Source organism: Erinaceus europaeus, unplaced genomic scaffold, assembly GCF_950295315.1.
Source record: "Erinaceus europaeus unplaced genomic scaffold, mEriEur2.1 scaffold_941, whole genome shotgun sequence".
Taxonomy (NCBI): Eukaryota; Metazoa; Chordata; class Mammalia; order Eulipotyphla; family Erinaceidae; genus Erinaceus; species Erinaceus europaeus.
Genome location: NW_026647659.1, coordinates 1 through 23,573, shown reverse-complemented (window position 1 = coordinate 23,573; position 23,573 = coordinate 1). Strand labels below are relative to the sequence as shown.

The 23,573-nt window shown below is 48.6% G+C and overlaps 1 protein-coding gene across 1 annotated transcript in view; it reads right to left on the bottom strand.

The window, feature by feature from the left end:
- LOC103116115 (mucin-16) overlaps window positions 1-23,567 on the bottom strand; it is a gene marked incomplete at its 3' end in the record, with an annotated part of 46,577 nt that extends 23,010 nt beyond the window's left edge. The window contains exons 1-16 of the mRNA XM_060184214.1: window positions 23,522-23,567; window positions 20,861-20,988; window positions 20,072-20,139; window positions 18,142-18,314; window positions 16,670-16,705; window positions 12,459-12,583; window positions 12,218-12,285; window positions 10,714-10,880; window positions 9,852-9,887; window positions 8,740-8,864; window positions 8,559-8,626; window positions 5,345-5,517; window positions 4,142-4,177; window positions 3,413-3,472; window positions 1,978-2,102; window positions 1,743-1,810 (exon numbers count right to left, since the gene is read on the bottom strand). Coding sequence (XP_060040197.1) covers window positions 1,743-1,810; window positions 1,978-2,102; window positions 3,413-3,472; window positions 4,142-4,177; window positions 5,345-5,517; window positions 8,559-8,626; window positions 8,740-8,864; window positions 9,852-9,887; window positions 10,714-10,880; window positions 12,218-12,285; window positions 12,459-12,583; window positions 16,670-16,705; window positions 18,142-18,314; window positions 20,072-20,139; window positions 20,861-20,988; window positions 23,522-23,549 — 1,484 coding nt within the window. The remainder of the gene's footprint in view (window positions 1-1,742; window positions 1,811-1,977; window positions 2,103-3,412; window positions 3,473-4,141; window positions 4,178-5,344; window positions 5,518-8,558; window positions 8,627-8,739; window positions 8,865-9,851; window positions 9,888-10,713; window positions 10,881-12,217; window positions 12,286-12,458; window positions 12,584-16,669; window positions 16,706-18,141; window positions 18,315-20,071; window positions 20,140-20,860; window positions 20,989-23,521) is intronic.
- Window positions 23,568-23,573: the final 6 nt, after the last annotated feature.

Sequence of the window (23,573 nt, the reverse complement as noted above, 5' to 3'; positions counted from 1 at the left end):
TCCCGGTATGGGACCAGACCCTTGCAATCTCAGAATCTCATAACCACAATGAAATCACTCATAAAAAGGGCTGGGAAGATAGCATAATGGTTCTGCACAAAAGACTTTCATGTCTGACGCTCTGAGATCCCAGGTTCAAACTCCGGCACCACCGTCAGACACAACTGAACAGGATTCTGTTCTTAGTCTCTCTCTCTCTTTCCTGTTCTTTCATTCCATAGCGCTCTCACAAAAAAATAAATAGGGGGAGTTGGGCGGTAGCACAGTGGGTTAAGCGCAGGTGGCGCAAAGCACAAGGACCGGTGTAAGGATCCCGGTTCGAGCCCCCGGCTCCCCACCTGCAGGGGAGTCGCTTCCCAGGCGGTGAAGCAGGTCTGCAGGTGTCTGTCTTTCTCTCCCCGTCTGTTTTCCCCTCCTCTCTCCATTTTCTCTGTCCTATCCAACAATGATGACATCAGTAACAACAACAATAATAACTACAACAATAAAAATAAATAAATAAATAAATAAAGAGGAAGCTGGGGAGGGCAGCTGGTTGAGCACACATGTCACCATGTGCAAGGATGCTGGTTCAAGCCCTTGATCCCCACTTGCAGGAAGTGGGAAGCTTCACAAATGGTGAAGTAAGGTTATTTGTTGTCTCTCTTCTCTCTCTTTCTCTGTCTTCCCTTTCCCTCTTAAATTTCTGTCTAGGGAATTGGGCGGTAGCGCAGCGGGTTAAGCGCAGGTGGCACAAAGCGCAAGGACCAGCGTAAGGATCCCGGTTCAAGCCCCTGGGTCCCCACCTGCAGGGAAGTCGCTTCCCAGGCGGTGAAGCAGGTCTGCAGGTGTCTATCTTTCTCTCCCCCTCTCTGTCTTCCCCTCCTCTCTCCATTTCTCTCTGTCCTATCCAACATCGACAATATCAATAATAACAACTGTAATAACTACAATAAAACAAGGGCAACAAAAGGGAATAAATAAATGTTAAAAAATTAAAAAAAAGGGGAATCGGGTGGTAGCACAGCGGGTTAAGCGCACATGGCGCAAAGCGCAAGGACCAGCGAAGGGATCCCGGTTCGAGCCCCTGGCTCCCCACCTGCAGGGGAATCGCTTCACAGGTGGTGAAGCAGGTCTGCAGGCGTCTATCTTTTAAAAAAAATTATGTCTCTACCCAAATAAGTAAATAATATTTTAAAACAACAAAATAATGAAGTAAAAAATTAAATTTTCTTTTAGTGTGAGACAAGTGGTTTACAGCAAAATACAGTTGTTTGTCCAAGTGTAAACTTTCTCAGGTTTCTGCAAAACACTCTTGCCCCTAGCCTAGGTCCTCCACCATCAGACACCAGGACCTGAAAGCCCTCTCTCCTCCTCAGAGTGCTTTACTTTGGTGCAACACACCAAATATTCAGTCATTAAAAAAAGAAAGAAGGAAAAAAAGGGAGTCGAGCAGTAGCACAGTAGGTTAAGTGCAGGTGGTGCAAAGTGCAAGGACCAGCGTAAGGATCCTGGTTTGAGCCCCTGGCTCCCCACCTGCAGGGGAGTCACTTCCCAGGCGGTGAAGCAGGTCTGCAGGTGTCTGTCTTTCTCTCCCCCTCTCTGTCTTCCCCTCCTCTCTCCATGTCTCTCTGTCCTATCCAACAACGATGACATTAATAACAACAATAAAACAACAAGGGCAACAAAAGGAAATAAATAAATAAATGTTAAAAGAAAGAAAGAAAGAAGTTAAGTGTGGAAAACGTAAAATAAAATCTCACCTGAGCTGGGAGAGCCTGCAGCCATAGTAGCGGGGACCCAGGCTGGAGTTCCTGAATGTGACCCTGAGCTGCAGGGGAAGCAGGTGACACAGGGCTGAGGGGGGCACAGGGAGAAGGGAAGCGGGCGCCCCAGGGGCTGGGCTGGCACAGACGCAGGAGGTGGGGCCACGCAGGGGAGGGGACAGGGTGGAGGGAGGGCCAGGCCTGATTTGGGGGTGGCGTGGGGGGCTCTCACCAGGCCCTGCAGGATGCTCTGTGTGCGGGTGAACAGCCTGGACCCAGGGCGCTGCATGTCCTCCTTAAAGTGCAGGTTAGTGATGGTGAAGTTGAGGGTGAAGGGGGTCAGGGCAGGGCCGGGGGCTGTGGGGAGAGAAAAAGAGAGAGAGAGATGCCCACTGACACCCACCCTGAGCTCAGCGAGTCAGAGCAGGGCCCACACCCTGCTTCCAGCCCTGGGGAGGGTCTTTCTCCGGGACGAGCTGTTTCCGCAGGGTGAAAGCTGCTTCCCCTGAAAGAACAGGGGACAGAGGATGAGTGTGAAGGAATGACACTATTTTGGGGCTGAGTGGTGGGGGTGCTCTAGGAGCCGAGTTCAAGTCCAAGGTCTTCTCTCACCTGTGGGGCAGAAACTTCACAAATGGAGAAGCAGGGCTGCAGGTGTCTCTCTGTCTCTTTTCTTCTCTTATCTCCCACTTCTCTCTCTGTTTCCCTCTATCTCTATCAACAACTACAGAAAAAAGGGGTGATGGTGGCAGCACACCTAGTGAAGCACACAGATTACCAAGCACAATGACCAGGGTTCGAGTCCTTGGTCTTCATCTGCAGGCAACATGCTTCAATAGAGGCGAAGCAGGTTGGTCCTTCCTTCCTTCCTTCCTTCCTTCCTTCCTTCCTTCCTCTTTCCCTCCCTCTCTCCCTCTCTTTCTTTCTTTTTCTTTCTTCCTTTCTTTCTCTCTCTCTCTCTTTCTTCCTTTCTCTCTCTTTCTCTCTTTCTTTCTCTTTCTTTCTTTCTTTCTTTCTTTCTTTCTTTCTTTCTTTCTTTCTTTCTTTCTTTCTTTCCTTAACCAGGGTTATCCCTAGGGCTTGGCGCCTGCATTTATTTACAGTCCACTACTCCTGGAAGCCATTTTTTCTTCTCTTGCTTTTCTTTTCCTTTCTTTTTTCCACCACCACGATTATCCCTGAGGTTTGAGGTCAGCACATCCACTGCCTCCAGCAGCCAAATCCCCCCCCCGCCTTCTATTATATTTGATAGGACAGAGAGAAATTGAGAGGGGAAGGGCAATAGAGAGAGAAACAGAGACACCTGCAGCCCTACTTCACCACTTGTGAAACTCCCCCCGTCTGCAGGTGGGGAGTGGGGGTTTTGAAGCCAGGTCCTTACGCATGGTAATATGTGTACTTAACCAAGTGCATCACTGCCCTCTTTTTCTATTTTATTGGACAGAGACAGAGAGCAATTGAGAGGGAAGGGAGAAAGAGACACACACAGAGAGAGACAGAGACACCTGCAACCCTGCTTCACAGCTTATGAAATATCCCCTCCTTCAAGTGGGGACTAGGGGCTTGAACCTGGGTCCTTGTACTTGGTAATCTGGGTTCGTCACCACCCAATCCTCACGAAACACCCTTCAATAGCCAAGTTCACACATTTGCAAGGATGTTCCCACCTGTGACAGTGGTGAACGGGGTCCTCGAGGTTGCTGGGGACAAGGCAGAGGTCACAGGATCTAAGGAAAGATAACAGACAGATGTGAGGCAAAGAGAGGAGAAGGAAGAGCACTATTATAGAAAAGGAACCATTGGGGGAAACTTCTAACTCATTTTTGTGTTGGTTTTGGGCCTATATCAGGCTGTGCTTGCTGGAAGAGGTAGTGAAATGTGGAGGGTAGACCAGAGTCCTCTTTGACCTTTCTTTCTTTCTTTCTTTCTTTCTTTCTTTCTTTCTTTCTTTCTTTCTTTCTTTTCCCCTTCTCCTTCTTCTTCCTCTTCCTCTTCTCCTCCTTCTTCTTCTCTGTTTGTTTTTTGCCTCCAGGGTTATCACTGGGGCTCTGTGCTGATGCTATGAATCTACTGCTTCCGGAGGCCATTTTTTCCCCCCATTTTCTTGGACAGGACAGAGTGAAACTGAGAGAAGAGGGGGAGACAGAGAGGAAGAGAGAAAAACAGACACCTGCAGACCTGCTTCATCACGTGTGAAGTGTCCCCACTGCATGTGGGGAGTGGGGGTTCGAAGCAGATTCCTCATTCGAGTCCTTGGGCTACATACCATGTAGCTTATTGAATATGCCATTGTCTAGGCCCCTCCTCTTGGATTTGTCTAGTTCCAGGAGTGGGGTGGCAGGGAGGAGAGATTGACACCAAGGCAAAACAATACCAGCATCCAAACTTCTACTCACGGCTGGGGGTGGAGGTCAGGGCCTGATGGGTAAAACCTGTGGAGAGAGAGAGAGAGAGAAGAGAAAGAGAAGGTGAAGACTTGTAAGGATTGATTGGTCTCTGTGGAGAACAGTCTGGAGAACTCTCAGAAGGCTAGAAATGGACCTACCCTATGATCCTGCAATTCCTCTCCTGGGGATATATCCTAAGGAACCCAACACATTCATCCAAAAAGATCTGTGTGCACATATGTTCTTAGCAGCACAATTTGTCATAGCCAAAACCTGGAAGCAACCCAGGTGTCCAACAACAGATGAGTGGCTGAGCAAGTTGTGGTCTATCTACACAATGGAATACTACTCAGCTGTTAAAATAGTGATTTCATTGTTTTCAGCCCATATTGGATGGAGCTTGAAGAAATCACGTGAAGTGAGATAAGTCAGAAACAGAAGGATAACGTGGGATGATCTCACTCTCAGGCAGAAGTTGAAAAGCAAGATCAGAAGAGAAAACACAAGTAGAACCGGAACTGGAGTTGGTGTATTGCACCAAAGTAAAAGACTCTGGGGTGGGGGTGGGGGGTTGGGGAGGGGAGAGTACAGGTCCTGGAAAAGGATGACAGAGGACCTAGTGAGGGTTGTATTGTTATGTGGAAAACTGAGATATGTTATGCATGTACAAACTATTGTATTTACTGGCAACTATGAAACATTAATCCCAGGACTGGGGGAAATATAGGCTCTTTAGATGAAGCGGGAGGTTCCAGCTATCTTAGGGTTTAAAAACACCAGTCAACAATATTTATACACCTTTCCCATATTTGGGAGCTACTCTCTTCCCTGATCCACCTTTCTAGCCCTTTTTCCAGCCATGACATCACCTCCCCAGACAATAACTTGGGTCCCCCTGCATATCAGATGTCAGGCTCAGGAAAAACAAACAAACAAACAAACAAACAAACAACACTAGTATAGTCATGGGCCCTTTGGAAAACACCTAAAAATAGGCCTATTAACTATCTATAAAATGGAGATCCCTAAATATTCATCTGCACTATTCCAGCCTTCAGGTTCATGATTAGTCAACAATTTGGCTTTATATGTTAACTCACATGACCTTTCACCTTCTGCATCCCACAATGACCTTGGGTCCATACTCCCAGAGGGATAAAGAATAGGAAAGCTAACAGGGGAGGGGACGCGATACGGAGCCCAGCCACTCACCATTGACGTAGAGGCTGTTGGGGTCCAGAGTGAGGGAGCCCAGCTGGGTGACCTCATGGGTTTCACGGCTCAGCTCCCAGAACAGCTGCTCTCTGTCCAGCCCGGGGCCCAGGGGGTCAGGGCGGTAGGTGCAGATGGCATCCACTTTGGTGCCTGATTTGTGCTTCTCAGGCCTGGGGACAAAACAGCCCAGAAAAGGGGTCACATACAAATGGAGACAGAAACTGGGGACAGATAAGAAAGATTTGTTAGAACTAGGATGCTTGGACAAGTCACAAGGCTGAAGGTTCTTTTTGGAGAGAGAGACAGTAAGCAGAGCTAGCAAGAAGGTGGACAGGATATTTGCAATTTAGGCGTGACCAAGAGAGGAAGGAGATTTAAAAAAAAAATATTTATTCCCTTTTTGTTGCCCTTGTTATAGTTATTATTGTTGTTGATGTCTTCGTTATTGGATAGGACAGAGAGAAATGGAGAGAGGAGGGGAAGACAGAGAGGGGGAGAGAAAGATTGACACCTGCAGACCTGCTTCACCGCCTGGGAAGCGACTCCCCTGCAGGTGGGGAGCCGGGGCTCGAACCAGGATCCTTATGCCAGTCCCTGAACTTTGCGCCACCTGCGCTTAACCCACTGCGCTACTGCCTGACTCCCCCGAGGAAGGAGATTTTGTGGTGCGTAATGATTCTACAAAGAGACTCTTCTGCCTGAAGCTCTGAAATCTCAGGTTCAATCTCCAGCAGTCTTATCTCCAGCAGAGCTGAGCAGGGCTCTGGTATCTTTCTCTTTCCCTCTCCCTCTCTCTCTCCTTCTCCCTTCCCCTCTCTCTCTCTCTCTCTCTCTCTCTCTCTCTTTCTCACTAGCTGAGGAGACAGCATAATAGTTCTACACAGAGACTCTCCTAGATATTTAGATGTAGTAATAGGGTGACGTGTGGCTTGGAGGGGAAGAGAGGACTGGAACTGGAAGAAAAAGGAGGGAAGTTATAGGCAGATAGTTGTAGAGGTGACAGCTAACTCCTGTCTGTTTCTTTCTTTCCCATTCATCCATCTCTCCCTCCGTCCCTTCTTTCCTTCCTGCCTTCCTTTCCTTGTTTTTCCAACTTTTTCACAGGACAGAAACCAAGGGCAGGGAATAGAGAAAGAGAGAAAGGAGAGAGAGATGACACTCGCATCTCTATTCCTGTGCTCATGAAGGAGCTTCCTCCCTGCAGGTGGGAACCTGGGTCCCCCGCATGTGGCTAACGAAGACACTCAACCAGGTGAGCCACCACCCGGGCCTGTCCTTGTGTTTTTCATGAACGTCATACTAGCCTCGTCAAACCCCACTTCTGGTCGAGGACAAGGGGGGGACAGTGCCAGGTACAGGTGGAAGGAACCCCAAGGTCCTGTATTACCCATCAGCACCGTAGAACTGGGGTAGGGGTAGGCGTGTGTGTGTGTGTGTGTGTGTGTGAGTGTGTGATATGGGGGTACTCATTTATTCTTCAAAACCTTCCTCAGTGTATGGATCCACCTGCCAATGTCCATGTCCAGCAGAGAAGCAATTACAGAAACCAGAAATCCTACTTTCTGTACCCCATAGAGATCTTTGGTCCATACTCCCAGTGGGGGAGAAATGTTAGCAGTAGATGACCAGAGGGCTCTCAACTTCAACTCCATCAGGACCCAGAGAAAGAAGAGGGAAAAGGGATGGATATCTGGATCTAGTAAAAGATATAGGTGTGATTTAGAAGAGAAGATAGGACCTTAAAAAAATGGGGGTGGGGAGGGGGGTGGGACTCCTATTCCTAAGTCTGACACCATCTTAGACAATACTTTTTTCAAAAAAAAATTATTTAATTATGAATGACAAGTCCGTTGGATAAGAGGGGTACAACTCCACACAATGCCCACCACTAGAGTTCCCCACCCCATTCCCTCCTTTGGAAGCTCCCCTATTCTTTATCCCTCTGGAAGCATGGACCCAGGATCATTACAGACCTGCTTCACCACCTGTGAAGCGACTCCCTTGCAGGTGGGGAGCTGGGGGCTTGAACCAGGATCCTTACTCTAGTCCTTCAGCTTCACGTCACCTGCTCTTAACCCGCTGTGCTACTGCCGATCCCCCCAGGCAATACTTCTAACCTACCTGCGTGTTAGCTGTCAGGCTCAGGCAAAAATTAGTAACATCATGAACCCCTGGAAATATACCTAAAATAGACTTCCTAGCTTCTTCCAACATGAAGACTCCAAATCTCATTTGCTTTATTCTTACCTTTTGGTTTCTAATTATTAAACAACTTGTTCTGCTTTATATCTTACTGCTTTTCAGCCACCAAGTTGCAGATGCTACCATGATGCCAACATGACTTCTCTGGGCAGATGACCTCACCAGTGTGTCCTGGAACCCTACCTCCCCAGAGCCCTGCCCCACTAGGGATAGAGAGAGACAGGCTGGGAGTGTGGATCAATGTTCAGCAGAGAAGCAATTACAGAAGCCAGACCTCCCACCTTTTGCACCTCATAAAGAATTCTGGTCCATACATCCAGAAGGATAAAGAATAGGGAAGCTTCCAATGGAGGGGATGGGATATAGAATTCTTGTGATGGGAATTTGTATGGAATTGTACCCCTCTTATCCCACAATCTTGTCGATCATTATGAAATCGCTAATAATTAAAAAAAGGAGGATGAATATATAGAGATATAGACAGATAGTTGTAGAAATCAGAGTTACCCTATGTCTGCAACCTGTGGAGAACTGCTGTAGCTTCCAATGGAGGGAATGGGGACACAGAACTCTGGTGGTGGGGATAGTGCGGAGTTGAACCCTTGTTATCTTGTCAATAAATATTAAATCACAAGTAAATAAATAAATATGAAGAAGGAGGAGGAGGAAGAGGAGGAGGAGGAGGAGGAGAAGAAGAAGAAGGAGAAGAAGAAAAGAAGAAGAAGGAGAGGGAGGGGGAGGGGAGGAGGAGGAGGAGAAGGAGGAGGAGGAGGAGGACCTCTCCCCCGTACAAAACAGTTACGTCATTTTGCAAAAACCCTTGGTGTGCACCTTGTTGAGAACGTGGAGACAGAGTGATCGCTGGGAAGACAAGACTTGGGGAGCGGACTCAGCAGATGCAGAGATGTGACACACTGGATGTGGAGGGAGGGAGGCGAGCTGGGGTGCAAGACAGAAGCCCCGGCCCCTGAACCCTGACCTTTGAGAACCCCCAGACCTGGCTTCTCACCAGAGGGCGCTCAGTCTGCAGCTGGGATGTAGGGGCCCCAGGCTGGAGCTGTTCAGCAGAGGAGTCAGCTGAGGAGGAAAGACAGGGAGGGAGTGAGTGGGTGGGGTGGGGAGGTGGGAGATAAGAGGGGGCCCTCGCAGGGGTGAGGGCGAGAGGGTTGTAGGGGAGTTGGGGCGCTTACCAATTGCTGCAGGTACTTGTCTAGAATGTGGAACTCTTCTGATCCGGAGGTCCCCAGGCTGGTCTTGTAGTGGAGGTTGGTGATGGTGAAGTTGAGGGTCAAAGGAAGCAGGGTGGAGACGGTGGCTGTAAAAGAGAGAAAGAGAGCGAGCGAGCAAGAGACGGGTTGAGGGGACTGGTCCTGAGGCTGCTGGTTGCTTTTCCTGCCTCCCTTCCACAACCACTCGATTCCTGACCAGAGACACCCAGGCACCAAGCTTCCTTGCTTTCTGGAACGAGTTGGAGTTGTTTGTCTTCTCCTCCTCTTCCTTCTTCTCCTTCCTCTTCTTTTAAAACATTTATTTATTTATTTATTTATTTATGAGAGATATAGGAGGAGAGAGAAAGAACCAGACATCACTCTGGTCCATGTGCTGCCGGGGATTGAACTTGGAACCTCATGGTTGAGAATCCAAAGCTTTATCTACTGCGCCACCTCCTGGACCCCCCCTTTCTTCTTTTCTTCTTCCCCATCCTCTTTCTCTCCTACTCCTTCTTCTTTCCATTCTTCTCCTTATCCTCCTCCTCCTTCCCCTTTCCCTCCTCATTCTTCTTTCCCTTTCTCTCTTCCTCTTCCTTCTCCTCCTCTTCCTCCTTTCTTCCTCTTCCTCTTCTTTCTCCTCTCCTCCTTCTTACCCTTCCTCTTCTTTTTCTTCCACTTCCCCTCCTTGTTTCTCTTCTTCTTCCTCCCCTTCCTCTTCTTCTCCTCCTTCTTCCCCTTCCTCTCCATCTTCCTTTCTTCTCCTGCTGTTCTCTTCCCTTCTTTTTCTCCTCCTTTTCCTCTTCTTTCTCCTTCTTCTCTCTCTCCTCTTTTCCCTTCTCTGCTTCTTCTTCCTCTCCTTCTTATCCTTTGCCGCCTCTCCCTCCTCCCATTCTCCCTCCTCCTCCTCTTCTTTTTTAATTTTTTTTTTTTAAAAAAATGTTTCCTGTTGATTAGAGGCAGAAGGCGGAGATGGATGAGGAGGGAAGACAGCAGACTCATGATTTTTTGTTTCCTCCTATTTTCTGGTCTTCTAGAGTCCTAAGACTTGTGGAATGCCACCCCTCTATCCCAGTCACACCCAAATTACTCACTTCTGGAGGTGGTAGTTGAGGTCTGCTGAGTGTAACCTGCAGAGATGAAGGAAAAAAGAGTGAGGTGGTGGAGGGAAAGGAGGAAGAAGGCTATTAAAGTTCTCTGATGGTGAAGTGAAGAAACAAACAAAATGGCTGCTTCTCACCATTGACATAGAGACTGTTGTGGTTCAGGCTGTAGGGACCCAGCTGGGTGACCCAGCAGAGGTGAAGGAAGAAAGAATGAGAAAGTGGAGGGGGGAATGGATGTTAGGGGAGGAAGAAGTAAAGTAGAAGATCTTTGGTGATAATGAAAGAAATTAATAAACAAAATGGCCACCTCTCACCATTGACATAGACACTGCTCTGGCCCAAGGTGTAGGGGTCCAGCTGGGTGAGCCAGCAGAGGTGAAGGAAGAAAGATTGAGAAAGTGGAGGGGAGAAGGGGAAGGAGGAAGGAAAAGGGAAATGAAGCTCTTCTTTCTCTGATGATGAAGCAAACAAACAAAATGGCTGCCCCCATCATTGACACAGAGACTGTTCTGGTCCAGGGTGTAAAAGCCCAGCTGGGTGATCCAGCAGTGGTGAAAGAAGAAAGTGCAAGGGGGTGGAGGGAAGAAAGGAATGGAGAAAGAAGAGGGAAGGCACAAGATCTTTGGTCATAATGAAACCAATTAACAAACAAAATGGCCGCCTCTCACCACTGACATAGAGACTGTTCTGGTCCAGGGTGTAGGAGCCCAGCTGGGTAAGCCAGCAGAGGTGAAGGAAGAAAGACTGAGAAAGTGGAGGGGAGAAGGGGAAGGAGGAAGGAAAAAGGAAAATGAAGCTCTTCTTTCTTTGATAATGAAGTACATAAACAAACAAAATGGCGGCCCCTCACCATTGACATAGAGACTGTTGTGGTCCAAGGTGTAGGGGCCCAGCTGGGTGATGCCGTGGGTGATCAGCTCCCAGTATAGCTTCTCCCTGTCCAACTGGGGTCTCTTGGGGTCAGGGAGATAGGTGCAGATGATGTCCACTCCCGTGGCTTCCCTGTCCTTCATAGGCCTGGGAGGGGCAGGTGACAGGAAATACATGAAACAAGTATGCATTTTGATATTCGAGGGGCTCAGATAGAAGGGGCCTGGGGTCATTAGAAGGGTGGAAGAGACACGTGAAGCCAGTTTAGAGGGTCCGGGGGACTGACTGAGTTCTCTACATGTCAACAGAATTAGAGTGGGAGGATTTTCACTCGACTGTCATCCTAATTCTGTTTCCTTCCAGAAGTTGTCTTCCAGGAAAGGTCGGAGTTGTGAAGATGAAGTAGACAAAGGCACATTTGTTGACAGAAATCCTGACATGACCTAAACACTTGTTTTCAGGCTTGAAAGTCCTTTTGCATAACTATTATGCTATCTCCCTGCCTTTGTCTTTTTCACCTTGATTTGTAAGAAGCGTAAAGACAGGCAGAAGTATCCAGGTTTGAGCCCCCAGCTCCCCACCTACAGGGTGGTTGCTTCACAGGCGGTGAAGGTGTCTCTCTTTCTCCCCCCCTTATCTTCTCCTCCTCTCTCCATTTCTCTCTGTCCTATCCAACAACGACAACATCGATAACAACAACAATAAAAAAATAAGGGCAACAAAAGGGAAAATAATATGTGGGATTTTAAAAAAATTTCTTTATTGGGGAATTAATGTTTTACATTCCACAGTAAATACAATAGTTTCTACAGGGATTTTTTTTTTTTTTAAACTACAGCCCTGCCTAGCTCTGGCTGATGGTGGTGCTGGGATTTGAACCTGGGACCTCAGACCCTCAGGCAGGAGAGACTTTTTTTGCAAAAGCATGATTCTGTCTCCATACCCCCCCCAAAATTTTCTTATTTTTTATATATTTTTAATGAAAGACAAGGGGTCGGGGGGGAGAGAGAGAGACAGAGACAGACAAACACACACACACCAGAGCCCTGCTCAGCTCTGGCTGATGGTGGTGTTGGGGACTGAACCTAGGATCTCAGGTAGAAGGAGAAGAAGGAGAAAGAGAAGGAGAAGAAGAAGGAGAAGAAGAAAAAGAGGAGAAGGAAGAGGAGGAGGGAGAGGAGGAGGAGGAGGAGGAGGAGGAAGAAGGAGAAGAAAGACAGGGAGGATGGTTGAGAAAGAATAAAGAAACAAGTTCTGCCCTTGGTCCAGACAGAGTGCGAGAGAATTCAAGGAGGGACACCCAGGCTTCCAACCAAGCAACCAAGCTCTGGGGAATCTTAGAGAGCACTGGGGTGAGGGGACTGGAATCTGCAGGAGCTGGTCCTAGGGTGAGAGCCTGGCCCCCACCCCCAGAAAACCACCTCTGGGAGGACATGGCGGAAGGCAGAGAACCAGCCCTCTGGGGTTCCCCCCCCCAGTCTCACCTGAGCTGGGAGAGCCTGCAGCCATAGTAGCGGGGACCCAGGCTGGAGTTCCTGAACGTGACCTTGAGCTGCAGGGGAAGCAGGTGACACAGGGCTGAGGGGGCACAGGGAGAAGGGAAGCGGGAAGTGGGCACCCCAGGGGCTGGGCTGGCACAGACGCAGGAGGTGGGGCCACACAGGGGAGGGGACAGGGTGGAGGGAGGGCCAGGCCTGATTTGGGGGTGGCGTGGGGGGCTCTCACCAGGCCCTGCAGGATGCTCTGTGTGCGGGTGAACAGCCTGGACCCAGGGTGCTGCATGTCCTCCTTAAAGTGCAGGTTAGTGATGGTGAAGTTGAGGGTGAAGGGGGTCAGGGCAGGGCCGGGGGCTGTGGGGAGAGAAAAAGAGAGAGAGAGATGCCCACTGACACCCACCCTGAGCTCAGAGAGTCAGAGCAGGGCCCACACCCTGCTTCCAGCCCTGGGGAGGGTGCAAGGGGGCTGGGGATGGAGGGTAACACATCACCACAAAAACAAAAACAGAAATAAAACGGGGCCAGGGGCCAGGCAGCAGCGCACCTGGTTAAGCACTCACATTACAGTGTGTAAGGACCCGGGTTCAAGCCCCTGGTCCCCACCTGCAGGGGGAAAGCTTCACGAGTGCTGAAGCAGGGCTGCAGGTGTCTCTCTGTCTCTCTATCTCTATAAATAAATAAAGGGCCAAATATTAAAAAAAAAAGATAATAGGGCTGGATGGTGGCACATCCGGTAGAATCCACATGTTAGCATGTGAGAGAGGACCCTGGTTCAAGCCCCGCCCTGGTGTCTACATGCAGGGAGAAAGCTTCACAAGTGGTCCGGCAGGGCTGCAGGTGTCTCCTCACTATCTTTCTCTTTAAGGTTTTTATTTATTATTGGATAGAGACAGAAATTGAGAGGGGAGGGGGAGACAGAGAGGGAGAGAGACACCTGCAGCACTGCTACAGAGAGAAATTGACAGGGGAGGTGGAGACAGAGAGGGAGAGACACACACACACACCCGCAGCCCTGCTTCACCACTTGTGAAGCTTTCCCCCTGCAGGTGGGGACCAGGGGCTTGAACCTGGATCCTTCTGTGCTTGAATGTGTGTGCTCAATGAGGTGCAACACCACCTGGTCCCCCTCCCATTTTTAAACATTTATTTATTGGATAAAGACAGTGAGAAATTGAGAGAAGAGGGGGAGATAGACAGGGAAAGAGACAGAGAGACACCTGCAGCCCTGCTTCACCACTTGTGAAGCTTTCCCCCTGCAGGTGGGGACCAGGGAGGCTTGAACCCGGGTCTTTGCTCATTGTAACATACGCACTCAACCGCGTGTCTGTCTCCCAGGTGTACCTGTCTTTATTTTTTCAAAAGTTTGTTTATTGGGAGTTGGGCGATAGCACAGTGGGTTAAGCACATGTGGTGCAAAGCACAAGGACCAGCCTAAGGATCCCGGTTCGAGCCCCCGGCTCCCCAGCAGGGGAGTCGCTTTCATAGGTGGTGAAGCAGGTCTGCAGTTGTCTGTCTTCCCCTCCTCTTTCCATTTCTCTCTGTCCTATCCAACAATGACAATGACATCAATAATAACAACAATAATAACTACAACAACAATAAAAAACAAGGGCAAAAAAGGGAAAATAAATAAATAAAAATAACTCTTTAATAAAAAAAGAAATCTTAAAAACATTTTAAAAAGTTTACTAACAGAAGAGAGGGAGAGAGCGAGAGGGAGGGAGAGAGGGAGCGAGAAGGAATATAGCAGGGCCTGGGGGGCAGCATAATGGCCAAGCTTTTTCTTGGTTTTCATGTCTGAGGCTTCACTGTTCAATCCTCATGGGTTCAATCTAGGTTCAATCCCCAATACCACCATCAGCCAGAGCTGAGCAGGGCTCTGATATCTCTACCTCTGTGTATATATCTCTCGCTAAAAGTAAACCACATACTGAGAGGGAGGGAGGGAGGGAGGGGGAGAGAGAGAGAGAGAGAGAGAGAGGAGACGAGGGAAAAGGAGAGGGAGAGGGAGAGAGAAAGGAAGAAGGAGAGGGAGAGGGAGAGGGAGAGGGAGAGAGAGAGAGAGAGAGGGAGAGAGAGAGAGAGGGAGAGAGAACTGGCATACTTTAACAATGACTCTTTGTTCACTATCAGGCCACCCCATCAGCTGGGGCCCTAGTGAGGAGGGAGTCCTGAGATTCCCAAACAGACATGATGGGCCTAGACTTTGAATAGATCCCTCTCTCCATTGTTACTGGTCATGTCTATAAGGAACAACATAATGGAACTCTTTGGGGGCCCCCATAGGGCCTTGCCCTCAACCTGAAACAAGAACAGTAGAGAATGTTCCATCCTCCGAAGGGCGAAGGGAGGCTGGACAACATACTCTGTGCTCTACCTGAGGAAGATGGGTCCTGATATTGGGGCAGCTTGGAACGTTCCTGCTCATGACCACAGAATGTGAGCACAGATCTACAGGGATGCAGAGGTCACATAGGCTCCTAAGCTGAATATGGGCCCCAGATCACATCAAATTGATAGGGTTTACAGGCAACAATATTTATACACTTTTCCCATGTTTGGGAGCTACTCTCTTCCCTGATCCAGCTTTCTAGCCCTTTTCTTTCTTTTTTTATTATTTAATTCTTTATTTATAAAAAGTAAACATAAACTAAACCATAGGATAAGAGGGGTACAACTTCACATAACTCCCACCACCCGAACTCTGTATCCCATTCCCTCCCCTGACAGCTTTCCTATTCTTTATCCCTCTGGGAGCATGGACCCAGGGTCATTGTGGGGTGCAGAAGGTGGAAGGTCTGGCTTCTGTCATTGCTTCCCTGCTGAACATGGGTGTTGACAGGTGGATCCATACTCCCAGTCTGCCTCTCTCTTTCCCTAGTGGGGTGGGGTTTTGGGGAATCGGAGCTCCAGGACACATTAGTGGTGTTCTCTGTCCAGGGAAGTCTGGTTGGCATCATGCTAGCATCTGGAACCTGGCGGCTGAAAAGAGAGTTAACATATAAAGCCAAACAAATTGTTGACCAATCATGGACCTAAAGGTTGGAGTAGTGCAGATGAAGAGTCAGGGGGCCCTCCATTTTGTAGATAGCCAGTAGGCATATTTTAATTAAATTCCAAAGGGCCTGTGTCTAGCCCTTTTTCCAGCCATGACATCATCTCCCCAGACAGTAACATGGGTCCACCTTTATATCAGAGGTTAGGCTCAGGCAAAAACTCGTAAAATCACGGGTCCTTTGGAATAGACCTAAAACAGACCTACCAGCTATTTCAAAAACGGAGACCCCAACTTTTCATCTGTACCACTAGGTTCCTGATGCTAGCATGGTGCCAATCAGACTTCCCTGGATAGACAACCCCACTCATGTGTCCTGGAGCCCCGCTTCCTCAGAGCCCTGCCCCACTAGGGAAAGAGAGAGGCATGCTGGGAGTATGGATCCACCTGTCAACGCCCATGTTCAGCGGGGAAGCAATTACAGAAGCCAGACCTTCCACCTTCTGCACCCCATAGTGACCCTGGGTCCATACTCCCAGAGGGATAAAGAATAGGAAAGCTATCAGGGGTGGGGGTGGGATATGGAACTCCAATCATGGGAATTGTATGGAATTGTATCCTTCTTTTCCTATGGTCTTATCAGTGTTTTCATTTTATAAATTAATTAAAGAAAAGAAAAAACTGGGAGTCAGGCTGGCTGTAGCACAGCGGGTTAAGCGCAGGTGGCACAAAGCACAAGGACCGGCGTAAGGATCCTGGTTCGAGTCCTGGCTCCCCACCTGCAGGGGAGTCGCTTCACAAGCGGTGAAGCAGGTGTGCAGGTGTCTATCTTTCTCTGCCCCTCTCTGTCTTCCTTCATCTCTCTCCATTTTTCTCTGTCCTATCCAACAATGACGACAACAATAATAAGAATAACTACAACAATAAAACAAGGGAAACAAAAAGGAATAAATAAGTAAATCAATATTTAAAAAAAGGAAGAAGAAAGAACAGCAGAGCAGCACTTTGGCACAAGTAATGCTAAGGGTCAAACTCAGGACCTCGTGATGCAGGGTCCCCTGTGACATCTTTATTTGAAGGAATAATGCTGAGCACTGACACTTACCAAGCCCTTGATACCAGATGTGCCTCCCGCTCATGGTACTTACCTGCTGGGCTGGAGAGAGAGGATGGAGAGGACCGTGGAGGTCCCAGTAGCTGAGGAAAAGTCCCCAGGGGTATAAACACAAAAAGTTACTCCCCTGGTGACAGTACCAGAGCAACACAAACTATTTATTTATCGGGTTGACGGCCCATAAGGCTGGAGCTGGGGAATGCCCTTTGGTGCTGGGGCAGAGGAGACCGTGAGGAACACGTGCCCTTCGAGAAATTTCTTCTCTCTTGGAGGACTTGGCTCCTTTCCTGCCTGAACATGGGGGACCTTGGGACTTCCACGGAATACTCACTGCTGGTGGTGGCTGCTGAACTCCGTTGGGTGTAACCTAGAGGGAGAGGGAGAGAAGCTAGTGGGTGAAAAATAAAATGGAGCTGGGTGTATGTGTGTGTGTGTGTGTGTGTGTGTGTGTGTGTGTGTGTGTGTTGGCGCACTGGGTTAAGCGCCCGGGTTTGAGCCCCCGGTCCCCACCTGCAGGGGTTAAGAAGCTTCATGAGCGGTGAAGCAGGTCTGCAGGTGTCTCTTTCTTTCTCTCCCCTTCTTTCTATTTCTGTCTCTATCAATCAATCAATAAATAAAGTATATAAAAAAGAACTTTTTTTTTTACATTTTTTAAAGTATTTGTTTTGTTTATTTATTCCCTTCTGTTGCCCTTGTTTTATTGTTGTAGTTCTTGAGGTCGTTGTTATTGGATAGGACAGAGAGAAATGGAGAGAGGAGGGGAAGACAGAGAGGGGGAGAGAAAGACAAACACCTGCAGTCCTGCTTCACCGCTTGTGAAGCGACTCCCCAGCAGATGGGGAACCAGGGACTTGAACTAAGATCTTTACACGGGTCCTTGAGCTCTGTGCCACGTGCGCTTAACCCGCTGAGCTACCGCCTGACTCCCTGAAAGAACATTTTATGGGCCTGGGATATAGTCTAATGGTTCTGCAAAAGACTCTCCTACCTGAGGCTCTGAGGTCCCAGGTTCAATCCCCAGCACCACCATGAGCCAGAACTGAGTAGGGCTCTGGTTTTTTAAAAAAAGATTCCTGCATATGTAAAGAACTCTTACAAATCAGCAAATATAGGGTCAGGGAGGCAGCATCATGGTTCTGCAAAAAATAGTAATTAAAAAAAAGACTTTCATGCCTGAGGCTCTTAGGTCTAAGATTCAGGACACAGCACTGCCATTAGCCAGAACTGAGTAGGGCTCTGGTAAAAAAAAAAACAACAAAAACAAAACAAAAAACAACAAAAAACCCCTCACATATGTAAAGAGTTCTTACAAACCAACAAGAAAAAAACCAGGGTCAGGGAAACAGTATATAATCTTTCAGCAAGAAGACCCTCTTGTCTGAGGCTCTGAACTCCCAGGTTCAATCCCCAGCACCACCATCAGCCAGAGCTGAGCAGGGTTCCGGTCTCTCTCTCTCTCTCTCTGTAACTCTCTCTTTCTAATAAAAATAAAACAACAATAAACATTAAAGCAAATTTGACTAAAAATAACCAAAGGGGGAAGGTGGCAAACCACATAGATGTCAGGGTTACCCTGGTGAGTCAGATGGGTTCTCACAGGGCAGGGGGGGGTCTTCCATGAGCAAAGTTCCTTTTCTTTAGGAAAAGAATCCCAATGATGACGTCAGTTCAACATGAAGTAGGGACCATGAAGTCCACCCCTTAATGGGTACCTTCAGCAAGCACATCTCTGGCTGAGACCCTCAGGGCCAGGTGAGGTGTGTGATCTCACAACGGTGGGAAGAGACAGAGACATTCACTCACCATCGACGTAGAGGCTGTTGGGGTCCAGGGTATAGGGGCCCAGCTGGGTGACCCCATGGGTCTCACGTCTCAGCTCCCAGAACAGCTGCTCCCTGTCCAGACTGGGGCCCAGGGGGTCAGAGCGGTAGGTGCAGATGGCGTCCACTCTGGTGCCTGATTTGTGCTTCTCGGGCCTGGGGAAAGAATGCCCAAATGGACCATTCACCACCTCTGCACCTGTCCCTTCTTCCCTCTTTGTTCATTAAAAAAAAAAAAAAGTAGATACAGTTGTTGGTCCATGTGTAAAATGTCTTAGTTTTCTGCAAAACATTCTCACCCCAGCCTAAGTCCTCCTCCACCATCCTGTACCAGGACCTGAAAGCCCCCCCAGTCCCCCCAACCCCAGAGTCTTTTACTTTTGTGCAAAACATCAACTCCAATCCAAGTTCTGCTTAGTGTTTTCCCCTTTCTCTTCTTATTTCTCAACTTCTGTCCATGAGTGAGATCATCCCATCTTCATCCCTCTCTTTCTGGCTGATCTCACTTCACAGGATTCCTTCAAGCTCCATCCAAGATGGGGTAGAGAAGGTGACTTCATCATTTTTCACAGCTGAGTAGTATTCCATTGTGTGTCTAGACCACAACTTGCTCAGCCCCTCATCTGTTGTTGGACACCTGGGTGGCTTCCAGGTTTTGGCTATGGAACCAAAGTTTATGAACCTAGGTTTACACAGATCTTTTTGGATGGATGTTTTGGGTTTCTTAGGATATATCCCCAGGAGAGGAACTGACATTTATTTACGTATTTTTAAATGATTTTTATTATCTTTATTGATTGGATAGAGACAGCCCGAGAGGGAAAGGGGGAGACAGAGGGAGAGAGACAAGAGAGACACCTGCAGCCTTGCTTCACCACTCGTGAAGTTTTTCTCCTGCAGGTGGGGACTGGGGCGCTTGAACCTTTTTCTCCTGCAGGTGGGGACTGGGGCGCTTGAACCTGGGTCCTTGTGCATTGTAACATGTGCGCTCAGCCAGGTGTACCACCACCCAGCCTGTATTTATTTTTACAAAGAGGCAGAGAGGTAGAAAGAGGCCAACGTTTTCTTCATTGTGGTGGGTGCCTGGCTTGAACCTGGGTCTTTGATATGGCAAAGCAGTTTACTATCTAACTGAGCTATTCACTATGAATCCACAGCTCCTGGTGACCATTTTTTCCTTCTATTTTTATTTGATAGGACAAAGAATAATTGAGAGGGGAGGGGGAGTCTGGCAGTAGCACAGTGGGTTAAGTGCACGTGACACAAAACTCAAGGACCGGCCTAAAGATCCCGGTTTGAGGCCCTGGCTCCCCACCTGCAGGGGAGTCACTTCATAGGCGGTGAAGCAGGTCTGCAGGTGTCTCTCTCTCTCTCCCACTCTCTGTCTTCCCTTCCCCTCTCCATTTCTCTCTGTCCTATCAACAACGACATCAATAACAACTGCAATAATAAAAAACAAAAAACAACAAGGGCAACAAAAGGGAAACTAAATAAAAATTTTTTAAAAAGAGACAGGAAGGATGGAGGGGGAGGGAGAGAGGGAGATAGAGATAGAGATAGAGAGGGGGAGAGAAAGATACCTGCAAACCTGCTTCACCGCCTGTGAAGGGACTCCCCTGCAGGTGGGGTTTGGGGGCTCAAACCCTGGTCCTTGATCATGGTGACATGTGTACTCCACTCGGTGCACCAGTGCTCAGCACTGAGACACTTTCCATTAACTGATACAGAGGGGTTAATGGTTTACAGTTGACTAAGAAAGTTGTGGTGCCTGTACAAGATGGAGTACTATGCAGCTGTTAAAAATGGCAAGCCCTTTTCAGTACCATTGGGGCCATGTGCTTCCAGGTCCCCAGCCACACATGGTTGTGTTTTCTTTTTTTGGGGGGTGGGGTGAGGTGGGGGAAGAGTCTCACCTGAGCGAGGCCAGCCTGCAGCCTGAATAGAGGATACCCAGACTGCTTTTCCGGAACAAAGGCTGGAGCTATGAGAGAGAAGTGGAGGGGTGAAGGAACCAGGGGGGAGTAGAGTGCAGGAAATCCAGCAGAGGTGGGTAGGAGCAAAAGTAAGGGGGGGGGACGGGACAGGGGTGAGCGGGCGGGACCTAACTAGTGGGGTGGGAGGAGCCTCCTGTTAGTGGGTGGCACCTTGACAGGCTGGTACTAGCAGGAGAGGCAAGGGAATGGGCGTGGCCAGGTTAGTGGGTGGGGCCTGAGCTAGTGAATGGGGCGGTGGAGTGGGCGTGAATGGAGCTGGTGGGCGGGGCCTGGGGGACCTTGAGGAGCCGCTATTGGGCAGGGCAGGCAGAGTGGGCGTGGCTGCAAAGTGGGCGTGACTGGGGGCTGGTAGGCGGGGCCTATGTGGGCCCCTGAGTGGCTGCTGCTAGTGGGCAGGGCAGGTGGAGTGGGTGTGGCTGGCCGTGGTGGGCGGGGCCTAGGGGAAGCCTAAGGGCTGTTGCTATTGGGCAGGGTGTGTGAAGTGGGCGCGGCTGGCACTGGTGGACGGGGCCTGGGAAGAACCCTAAGGGGCAATTGGGATGTGGAGTGGGCGTGGCATGTGAAGTAGGCGTGGCTGGCACTGGAGGAGATGGGCGTGACCAGCATGAATGGGTGGGGCCTGAACTGGTGCTATTGGGCATGCCCTGGCATTGATGGCCAGGGCATGGGCATGGCTGGGGGAGCAGAAGAAGTGGGTGGGGCTCTCACCAGACCCTGCAAGATCCTCTGCGTGCTGTTGAACTTCCAGGAGCCGGGGTGCAGCATGTCATCCTCAAAATACAGGTTGCTGATGGTGAAGTTGAGCGTGAAGGGGACCAGGGAAGGGACCCAGGTTGCTGGGGTAGAGAGAAGGAGACAAACAGAGCTCAGTGAGTCCAGCTGGACTCCGAGGCCACCTCTGGGGACAGAAAGGGCGGGCCTGTGAGCTGAGGAATCTGTGAGGGCTTGGCCACCTGGGTTAGGTAAGGAGTCGTATCAAGTTTCTGGGGAAAATGACCCTCTGGGACTGGGAGCATGTTAGTGGGGGTCACAGCACGTGAACGCCCCTGGCCCAAAACCAGGATCCGTGGTCTAGAGTCTGTTGGACTCTTAATTCAGACGTGAAAAATGAACAGCCCTGGGGCTGGTCTCATGGTGTGTTGGTTAAGAAAAAAAGAAAGGGGAGTTGGGCGGTAGCGCAGCGGGTTAAGCGCACGTGGCACAAAGTGCAAGGACCGGGACAAGGATCCTGGTTTGAGCCCCCGGCTCCCCACCTGCAGGGGAGTCGCTTCACAGGCGACGAAGCAGGTATGCAGGTGTCTGTCTTTCTCTCCCCCCTCTCTCCATTTCTCTGTCCTATCCAACAACGACGACATGAATAACAACAACAATAACTACAACAATAAAAAAGGGCAACAAAATGGAATAAATAAATATTTAAAAAAAGAAAGAAAATATATAAATTCAGTTTCAGCCAACATTTCACACTAAAAAAAGTCAACGTTTCCATTTTATAAATAAAAAAATTTTTAAAGTCAATTTGACACAAACCATTAATTTCAGGATTGTAAACTTTTCTTTCTTTTTTCTATCTCTTTTAAATTGTATTGGGTGAATTCACGATTTACAGTAAATAGAGTTGTTGGTCTATGTGTAAAGTTTCTCACTTTTCTGCAAAACACTCTCATCCCCAGCCTAAGTCCTTCTCCTCCACCATCAGCACCAGGACCTGACAGCATCCCCATCACCAAACACACAGAGTGTAATGCACCAGTCTTTCTTTCTTTCTTTCTCTTTCTTTCTTTCTTTCTTTCTTTCTTTCTTTCTTTCTTTCCTTTCCCTTTCCTTCCTTCTTTCTTTTCTTCTTTCTTATTAATGAGAGGGATAGGGATAGGGATAGTGAGAGAGAGGGAGAAAGAGAGGGAGAGGGAGAGAGGGAGGGAGGGAGAGAGAGGGTGGGAGGGAGAGAGGGAGGGAAGGAGGGAGAGAGAGAGAGGGAGGGAGAGAAAGAGAGGGAGGGAGGGAGAGAGAGAGAAAGAGAGAGATAGAGGAGAAACCAGGTGTCACTCTGGTACATATCCTGTCAGGGATCAAACTCAGGACCTCATGAACTGTATCACATTCCGGACCATTCAAATAAATGTTTATCAAATGGACTTCCTTCATATTCCATAGGGTAATTGCTTTAAGATATCTTTAGCTCTTTAGTTCTTTTTTTTCTTCCTTTCTCTTTTTCCTTTTTTCTTTCTTTCCTTCTCTCTCTCTTTCTCAACACTGGGGTTTCACCACTCTAGACTGACTTTTTCAGAGAGAAAGACAGAGACAAAGATAGACAGACACAGTGGAAGAGACCACAGCACCAAAGCTTTCTCCAGTGTGATGAGGTCTGGGCTTTAACTTAAATTGTGCCCATGATGAAGGTGAACTATCTTGTGGCTCTGACATCTTTCCTTCCTTCTTTCCTTCTCCTTTCTTTCTTTCTTTCTTTCTTTCTTTCTTTCTTTCTTTTGTTCTTTCCTTTCCTCCTTCCCTCCCTTCTTTTGTTCCTTCCCTCTTTCCTTTCTCTCTTTTAGTTGTTTTATTTATGAAAAAGAGTGGGAAGGGGAGAACCACCACATCCCTCTGGCATATGTCATGCCAGGGATTGAACTCCAAACATCAAGCTTGAGAGTCCAACGCTCTCCACCAGAGACTTCCACTCAACCTTCACGGCAGCATTATGCCCGCTGAGCAGGTGAGGTCACTCAACCTCCAAGAGGTCAAAGTTCAAGGTACTGACTGGCTCAAGGTCAGCAAAGCCAGACAGGTGAAGAGGTCCCATCCTGACTTCCGGCTCTTGAGGAGATCAGAGTCACGCAGAAGGATTACAACTCCTCTTGAGTTCCTTTCCTTACATCCTGTCTCAGACCCCAGCATGGAGCCAGACCCTGGGCTTTCTAGAAGACACTAGAGAGAGGGGGAAGGAGAGATTGAGAAGAAGGAGAAGGAGCAGAAGAAGAATGAGAGAGAAGAGAAGAAGAAAAAGAAGAAGAAGAAGAAGAAGAAGAAGAAGAAGCAGAAAAAAGAAGAAGGAGAAGAAGGAGAAAAAGAATAAGAAGAAAAAGAAGGGGGAGAAGGAAGATTGAGAAGAAGAAGGAGGAGAAGAAAGAGATTGAGAATAAGGAGAAGAAAGAAAGAAAAGGAGAAGAAGAAGAGAGAGAGAAGAAGAAGAAGAAGGGAAGAAGAAGAAGAAAGAGAAATTGAGAATAAGAAGAAGGAGAAGGAGAAGAAAGAGAGAAGACGAAGAAGAAAGAGAGATTGAGAAGATGAAGAGAGAAGAAGAGAGAGATTGAGAAGAAGAGAGAAAAAGAAGGAGAGAGAGAGAGGGAGAGAGACGGAAGTGTCACTTACCTGTTGGGCTGGAGAAGTGGACTGGCATCACAGAAGTCCTGGGAGAGAGCAC